This window comes from Triticum dicoccoides, chromosome 2A, assembly GCF_002162155.2.
Source record: "Triticum dicoccoides isolate Atlit2015 ecotype Zavitan chromosome 2A, WEW_v2.0, whole genome shotgun sequence".
Lineage (NCBI taxonomy): Eukaryota > Viridiplantae > Streptophyta > Magnoliopsida > Poales > Poaceae > Triticum > Triticum dicoccoides.
Genome location: NC_041382.1, coordinates 6926012 through 6935102, shown reverse-complemented (window position 1 = coordinate 6935102; position 9091 = coordinate 6926012). Strand labels below are relative to the sequence as shown.

At 46.7% G+C, this 9091-nt stretch overlaps 2 protein-coding genes across 2 annotated transcripts; both read right to left on the bottom strand.

Annotated features, from left to right (window-relative positions):
- Window positions 1-725: 725 nt before the first annotated feature.
- On the bottom strand, window positions 726-1843 carry LOC119358586 (cytosolic sulfotransferase 5-like). The gene has a single exon (XM_037625063.1). It carries the CDS (start codon window positions 1826-1828, stop codon window positions 815-817), a length of 1014 nt encoding a protein of 337 aa, XP_037480960.1. The 5' UTR covers window positions 1829-1843; the 3' UTR covers window positions 726-814.
- Window positions 1844-6130: 4287 nt separating this feature from the next.
- LOC119358584 (cytochrome P450 84A1-like) lies at window positions 6131-8114 on the bottom strand. Its single transcript, XM_037625062.1, has 2 exons — window positions 7203-8114; window positions 6131-7043 (listed from the first exon to the last, which is right to left on the bottom strand). The coding sequence occupies exons 1-2, from the start codon at window positions 8112-8114 to the stop codon at window positions 6414-6416; spliced, it is 1542 nt and encodes a 513-aa protein (XP_037480959.1). The 3' UTR covers window positions 6131-6413.
- Between the last annotated feature and the right edge of the window lie 977 nt (window positions 8115-9091).

Sequence of the window (9091 nt, the reverse complement as noted above, 5' to 3'; positions counted from 1 at the left end):
TGTGTGTGTGTGTGTGTGTGCAGGCGTGGCCTTCCGGTCCGAGCGAGGACGCGCCCTCGGGTCAGCATCCCGCCGCAGGATTTGCTGCGGCGTTTCCTCCACCTGCGCAGCAGGGGAGAGGGGCGTGGCAAGCACCTGGGACGGACCGGTGGATAGATCCAGTCCCGCGGGGGAGATGCATTGAAGGCTGGCCGGTGGCGACCCGGGATCCCGGGGAGAGACAGGGAGGGGCATGGTGAGGAGCGGCCGCCCCGGGGATGGCAGTGGCTGGGGCGAGTGGCCGCCGCGGCCGGTGCGGCTGGAGGGAGAGCGTGCGGCTGGAGGGAGCCAAAACCAATACTCGTGTTCGACGAGTAAGATAACAGTTGGTTGTTCCGGGCGGCATGGCGAAATCAGCGACTGGGAGACCCATCTATCGGCAGAGATGGCGGAGAGGATAGACGCCATCATTGAGTCCAGGTTTTCAGAGGTTCCAGTCTCGGTGTATAGATAGCGAGAGCAAGACGATGTAAGTTTGAAGGATTGGCGTGTGTGTTTTGGTCATGCATGCCTAGTTGTGTGTACAGAACTACTGATATCATATATCACTTACTAGATATTTCCATGTGGAGCTCTGGTAGACGATCAAGTATGTTTCTGCTATTTATTTAGATAGAAAAATACCAATACAGACGGAGATAGAAAAACACCAATACAGACGGAAACAGCCACATACAATACAGTCCCTCACTGAATTCACATGCATAACTATTCCAGGTTACATATCTAGCACAGCACGCACAATGATTGAGTAACAATATTACACCATGACCGGCTATACACGGAGGCCAGAACCCTTGAACCTGGCCTCGGTAATGGCGTCTATCCTACCTGCCGTCTCTCGCGACAGATAGTTCTCCCAGTCCCCAACCTGGCCACGCCGGAAGAACCAACTATTCTCCGCCATGCTGACAACGAGCTCTGTCTTGCCATGCTTGGCCACGTCGAGCCCAGTCATGTGCTCAAACGAGCACAACCTTACGATGGCTTCTACCGCGCCAGCCTCTTCCTCCTCCATGCAGAACGGGCGGCCAACGAATTGCGCCAGCTTCCGCACGTGTGCCGCAGGGTCCCCAATCATCTCTTCGTACCTGAAGAAGAGAACCTTCTGAGGGTGCGCCTGATGAGCCCGCCAGTATCCGAGGACATGGTCCCAGTACGGCCCGAACAACGTCACACCATCACAGAAAAAATCGGCGGCGGTCTCAACTGAGAGCGCCTCCAACCCGTCCCTGGCCCTGAACTTGTTCACGAAGTTCCAGTGTGAGATCAAGGCGTCCTTGGGGTCACGGCACACGTACACGATTTTGCAGCCCATCGTCAGGACAGACCTTGGCAGCGACACCAACGGGGCATGCGCAGCGAAGAGCCTAGGGTCAGGAAGCCCGTCGAGGTTCGGGATCCTGTTCCGTATGTAGAGCTGGTACTCCAGGAGCTTGACGCACTCATGTGGGCCGAGTGAGTTGAGCGGGTGGTCGGGGCCGTCTGCGGGGTGCTCCCTTCTGTGCACCGTGGAGTAAAGCATTGCTTTTATCCACGTTGTGCCGGACTTCGGCATTGTGGCAATGACGATGTCCGAGGGACGCGCCGAGAAGCATGCGTCTGCGACCATTGTGGAGACCATTGGTGCCAGGGGGGCATACCAGCCACTGTCATGGCGGTAGAGCGGGTGCCTGGTGAGAGCCGGGGAGCACGGAAAGGAGGACACCATGTTGGTGAACTTGTGGTAGAGCTCCTGGTTGATTTTGGCACCGCTTTCTTGCAGCGTGCACAAGGAGGAAGAAGACATTGTGAGGCAGATTGTGTGGTAAAGGTGGGAGAGGTGTAGGATATGGTTGATAGTTCTTTGCAGACACGTACAGCACATCTTATAATAGAAGGGGAACCAATGTGTGACACATACTCCCACCGTTTCTAAATATAAACCTTTTTAGAGATTCCAATACAGACTACAAACGGAGCAAAATGAATTAATATACACTCTAAAATGCGTTTATATATATCCATATATAGTCCACATTGAAATCTCTAAAACGACTCATATTTAGAAACAGAGGGAGTACTACTCTTGGCAGGACTGTACTTGTGGTGTGACACACTGGCTGTAACCCATCAGGTATGAGAGATTCGACAAACATTACTATTTGCATTAAAACATTACTGTTTGCATTATCATACCTGTTAAATAATTGTTTGAATGATTGCAACATATGGCTTGTACCAATAATTCTGGCACGTCAGCATCATATCCGCTATCTAAGGGCATCGACTAGTCGGAATTTGCTTTTGGAGGCCGAGCTCCATGGAGGCCTACATTTGTAGTTTTCAAAATCCATTAAAATTCTTATTTCTACGTTTCAAAACATTCTGAAAAAGATACAGATATACATGGATGCATAATATACATGTGTGTAAATTTCCAGAATGAAATAGATTGAAATGAGGGCTATGCAGAAAAAAAAATCTAGGGCTTCTTGGCAGATGATAATATTCATCCTCAAAGTCCATGAATTTGTATTTTTGTACAGATCACATTTGAAGGTATTTCATCCTAAATTTTTACACACATATACATTTGAGATAAGCCCATATTACAACGTCGAACTACCTCCGAAGTCTAAAAAACACAACCCTCTACGAAACCGTCTAATATACAACACTCGACATTCAAAACCAATCAAAAAACAACCATGGGTTCGTTTTTGACTGATTTTAACCGGTTTTTACCAGTCAACAGCCTAGTCAGTGCCAAGTCGTACGCCATGTCACCATCTCCTGAATTTAAAATTTTCTTCTATTTTTTATCCAGTGGTCAAAACTTCTTGAAACTTCCACATATTGAATCTAAGGGTAGTGTGCACTTTTGAGAATTTTTTCAATTGTTTTTCTGTTAACTTTTTCTTGGCCAAAATATGAAACAAAAAGGATCCGGATTTGATTTTTTGCTCTAGTTATTATTATACTAGGAAATTTTTGAGATTTTCCTAGATTGATTATAATGGTTGTGTAGATTTTTGAGATTTTTTCATTTTTTAGCCCAAAAATTACCCAAAATTGACTTGGCACTGACTAGGAGGTTGACTTGTCAAAACCTGTCAAAATCAGCCAAAAACCAACCGAGGGTTGTTTTTTTGTCCAGTTTTGAAAGTTCGGGATTGTAAATTGGACAGTTTTGTAGTTCAGGGTTGTATTTTAGATTTTGGGTTGTAATATTAACTCATCACTATACATTTCCTTGTAAACTTGCATCTTTTTTAGATTATTTTGAAATCAAAAGGTTCGAATTTTGCTTGTTTCAAAATTCCGTGGGCCATGAAGCCGGTCACTAGAACACCAGTCGCATCGACTAGGAGATTATATCATGTTTGTCTTTTTGCAGAAAATCTTAACTTTCAAGCAGAGAGCTGGAAATATTCTTTGTCCTGTCTCCAGTGGTCATAGCAATTATTAGCCAATCCTTGTGCAATGTCAGAGGCATGGTTTGTTAGTAGATTAATTTGGTGCAATTGTTGTTGATTTTACCAACAGTTGAAAACAACTGGAGTAGTCTACTTGAACACCGCTTCAACTTTTCTGTAAATTGTTAATGGTACTACTCCCTCGTTCAATAATAAGTGGCGTGGTTTTAGTTCAAATTATTGTCAAGAACCGTCTTATATTAATTTACAGTGGTACTCCATCTGTAACTTTTTATAAGACATTTTTAGAGTCCATGATGAGAGTGTCAAAGAATGTCTTATGTTACAAAGGGAGTAGGAATATTTAACAAAGCATGATACTCCCTTCGTTTCATAATGTAGTGCGTATAATTTATGGGGTGGGCAACGCGTCTGCTGGCTGATTTTTCTAAAAGATCGGCCGGGTCGCTAGCCGCTAGATTTGCGTCATCAAGCAGTGACGGGCATCCTAACTTTTGCAACATAGATTATGTTGCAGAACTTTTTGCAACTGAGATTATGTTGCGGAAACGTCTATAGAATTTTTTTGGAATAGAGTTTATGTTGCAGAATATTTTTTTCAACAATATCATGTTGCGGAAACATCTGTAGAGGTTTTTACCAGAAAGATTATATTGAAGAATTTTTTGCAACAAAGATCATGTTGGGGAAACTTCTATAGATTTTTTCTGTACATTGTTTTTGCAACAGAGGTCATATTGTAGATTGTTTTTGCAATAGAAAGCATATTGCAGAAGATGAACGAAGAAAAAAGAAAATGAATGGCACTCAATCATTGGCGAATATGATAAGAAGGAACAGCGATTGGCCCCACATGTGAAGCTTGGTTTGCACCTCAGGCAGCGGACGAGGCGCTGTAAATCGGCCGGCTGATGAAAATCTTTTCCGATAATTTATGTGAAAAGTCAAACTTTAAAAACATTGAACAAATTATTAGGGGCAATGCTACGCGTCTGTTGGGTGATAAACCGATAAGATCAGCCATCTCGGCAACCATCGAATGTCACCCGAAACAGCCATCCGAATTACCGCCCCAGCCAACTGGGGGCCTTTACTACAGCTAGCTTGTTGTGTGCATGGCTTTTCAACAAGGACCTTGTTGCAAAGGTCCACTGTGATAGTGGTGTTGTGTGCATGGCTTTTCAACAAGGACCTTGTTGCAAAGGTCCACTGTGACAGCACCACTGCCCCGCCATGGCCCGAGTGCCTCGGCCATGGAGCATCGCCGGCTCCCGGAGTTGTCGTGCCTCCTCCGAACCAGCACCCCAAGCAGCTGCCACTACTCCAGCATGACAACGACGAGCTCTTGTGCCAGGCACTCCTCTGGCAATTTGTGCAACCAAAGCTATGTTTCTGAAACATGTGAGGTCTCGCACTCTGATTGATCATTTCATACTCACCATTGACGACAAGGAAGTCATATGCTACACCCATCCTAGAACCTTGCAGGTGAGACACACATCGACATTGCTTCGTTCTTAGCTAGCTACAAGAATATTATCCGAACCGTACTTGCTATATTTGTTGGAATGTATACTTGTGCAGACATGAGATTGGTTTGGATATTTGATACGTCATATCTTTTGATTTGTTAAATTGAAAAGAACACTGAAGTGTAACAAAATGATGGTTAGTTACTGCATCGGATAATCGCTTGAGCATGTGTGACAATATACGACGTGTGGAAGCAATTCTTCTTCCATCCATCTATGGCGTACATCATTGGAACGATGAAGCGCCACAAGATGCAAACAGAATATAACGTAAACATAGTGTGGAACAAGACCGGAATAGCCATTCACTGAAATCCATTGGCCAACTGATTGGCCGAAGGAAGATCCTTGTGCTCTACATCAGGTCTGTTGACAAGTGGGAGAAGACCAAGTGTGTGATACACGGGTACCACCTTGGCACCATCGAGAAGGAGGAGGGAGAGCATGATCTACTACCAGACGGAGGATTCAAAGATAATGTTGGTATCAAGGAAGAAGCATTATCCCTAAGTGGAAATGGCCTCCTTTAAGACTTGGATACTTACGTAATATGGAGTTAGTCCTCGTAGTCCAAGATGATGTATATATCTGGGATGTTGCTAGAATGATGTATATGGGTGAGAGTAGGGTGGCAACCCGGAATCGTGCTGCTGGCAACTTTGCCAAAATGTTGCAGTAGGTTAGCGTTTGGTAGGCTGCCATTTGTTACTTTGTTCTTATGTAAAAATACATGCTACCTTCACAATCCATGTAGTTTCTGCAAACGTAGTCAGAAAAATAATATATACAATGTATATCCGAAACCAAAGCGACATCCTTACAAGGTACAATGCTTTACAAAGGACGCGCCTAGCTCTGGTTTCCTTCTGCAGCAAATATTGAAAGCTAAAGCACCGCGCCCCACGGAGAGCACCGGCCGACATAGAAGGTGTATGAACAGGCACAGAAAGGAAGCACCACCCTCACCAACCAAAACCCCTTCCGGCGTACCACAAGAGCATCCGGACTTGGCGCCCAAACACCCCCGCATGCTGCTTGACCGTTGATACAATCATTGGTACTAGTTTTTTTTTTAGAAAAACATCGCTGCACTTTATTCATTGACGATGTTCATACGGACCATTACAAAGATCATGTTCTCGGAGTACACATCACCTCCGTCCTCCATGGTAGAGAAGGCCGGATCCGGCAACATATGGGTGAGACCCCACAACGTCCAACAACCGGGTGGATGGAGAGAAAGAGGAGAAACAGGAGGATCTGAGTAATAAGTAGTTGAGCATTAAAAAAATAGAAAAGAGAAGGAAGGTCATGTCCCCCACTCGTGACAGTAGTAGCTTTCAGATACAGTTTCATATGGTTGCCCTCACTTGGAGGCTGCATTTGGGTTTTGCTTCATGCGCACAACAGGTCATATATAGTATTACAAAGGACATCTGAGGCGGGGTGTGGGCACCGCGCAGAGCCGTGTGGCGCGCGACACGGTCGAACCGATCGTGTCGCTCATGTCGAGCTCCATTGGATTCATGTCATCGGGTAGCTTCCAGTTAAACCCGTGCACGAGCTGTGCTATGGCAAACTCCACCGCATGCTGGCCGAGCCCTTGCCCCGGGCATGAGCGTGTTCCAGAACCAAATGACAAGAACTCATAGCAACCGCCCTTGAGATCTAGCCCGATGGCGTCCCCGTTGAGCATGAACCTTGATGGCCGGAAAGTGTCAGGGTCCTTCCATGCCTCACCGTCCCGGTTGATTGCCCATGTGTTGATGAATACGCGAGAGCCCCTGGGCACCGAGTATCCACCAAGGACACAATCTTTGGTGGTCCCGCGGAGGATAACCGGGATCGGCGGATGCATCCGAAGCGTCTCCTTGACGACACACTTAAGGAAGGGGAGCTTGGCAAGATCTGATTCGTAGACCATCCGCTCAAACCCCACAATGTTTGCGAGCTCCCGATGCAGCTGCAGAAGGATGTTAGGGCAATGAATCATCTCTGCCATTGCCCACTCAATGGTGAAGCCGACATTATCCGGCCCGCCAAACAACATGTCCTGCGTTCAACATCCACACATTTTGTAATCAAGTGCAACTTCATTGACTTAAAATTAGTAAATTCAAAAGAAAGTAGTTTTACAACTACTATATATACACACGGCAAGATTGGGGCAAGTGTGTGTCGTATCGTATAGTACTGCTGTTACCGTACTTACCATGATCAAGGCCTTGACGTTGTCGCGGGTGAGGCGCAGGTCCTTGGCGCTGGCTTGGCCGGCATCACCGAGGAACGCGAGTAGGTCGTCTACCATGTCAGCGTCGGCTTCGGTGGGATTCTTGCCCCTCCTCATGTGATCGTCAATGATCTTGTCTGCAAACTTGCCGAGAACGCCGCGCACAGCGCCGAGGCGGCTGTCGAAGCCCCGCCGGCCCATCCAGCTAAGCCAAGGGAACAAGTCACCGATGTGGAACGCTTCCAAGAGCCTGGAGAACTCCCTCAACATGGGGATGAGCTCCTCCAGTCCTTGGACGTCGCGGACGCTGAAGGCGGCCCGGCAGATGACCCTCACGGTGTGCTTGAAGATGACCTCGCCGAGGTTCACGGCCTCCCCGCTGGACCTGCCGATGTCCCGGACGAGCTCCCCATACCCGTCGTGCACGGCCAGCCAGGTCTCGGCGCGCCGGCGGCTGAAGAGCTTCGTGACGCACAGCTTGCGCATCTGCCGCCAGTAGCGCGCGTCGTGCGCGAACGCCATGTCGGAGCAGCCGTAGGTGAGGTAGAGGATGGCCATGGAGGCAGGGCGGTCCCAGAAGTCATCGTTGTCCTGCGCGTGGAGCACCTCGCGCGCGTACTCAGGGGTCGACACCACGAAGATCCGGAGCCAGCCCATGCGGAGGTGCAGCAACCCGCCGTACTGCTTTGCCAGCGCCGCCAGGCCACGGTGAGTCAACTGGTCCGCCATCATCATGTTGCCGATGACCGGCAGCGGCTTCGGGCCTGGAGCTGGAGGGAGCGGCCGCCGTCTTGGCACTGGCTGGATGACCAAGGCCACGGACGCGATTGCAAGAAATAGCCAGATCAGGGGATCTTGTAGGCACTCCATGCCGATCTTTGCAAAGGACGCCATTGACAATACTGCCTTCAGAGTCGAAGAAGCAGCAGCTTAATAAGGTGTTAATCCGTGAGGCTGCCCTATCATATTAGGGGTTTGGGATAGTCTTACTTATATACTAGTTGTTGGAGCGCCACCTGGTGGCTCCTCTTGAGGCATTATTGAGCGCACTAATCAAGCTTCCGTAGTTGTTAACGCGCTGACAGTGTAGACAAGCGACAATGGTTAAAGATATATCACAACTTTACCGATAGCTGCAAACAATAGCACTAATCAAACATTTTTTGGTATTTTTTAAACCACATTCATACACCTCTTATCAAGAGACCAACACATTATTCATTGCCAAACCAGAAAGTGTCATTCATGTACATCAGGAAAGAACATTAATAACTAAGATAGCACTCACATTAAGATCAGTCAACTGATAATCTAAAAACTCGGGGTACGAGTTTGGCGGTTGCCAAGCCACTTTCCTGAACACAAGAAAAGCAAACATACATTATCATCACATCAAGCTGATTTGTTAACTCCAGAATTAGACATACCTAGCAACAAGCAAGAGGAGCGCACCATCAATTCATTTATGGCAGGTTGTGCATGTGAAAAATAATTTACCCAAACCTAAAAACCGATGCATAAAACCTACAATTAGTTAGATAAAGTGGAAATGGAAACAACAATTTTCAAAAGGAAAATCATCTCAATTTCTAATAAATCATCGTTATTCAGGAAATAAATATATACAATGTATATATACCTACTTGATAAATATTTGAGCAAATGCAATACACTCGATTTGTGGTGCTTTGAAATGGACTGGTATGCTCGGAAGAAACTTGGTAGTTAACAATTAGTAAAATTGCCGAGACTGGAGATAGATGCAACAGAGTAAGACTTATATAGGTGGGAGTAACAAACAAACATAGATAATATCATGTAGTCACGAACAACTCCGTCCATTCCAAGATGACTTATGGTACGTAGAAATT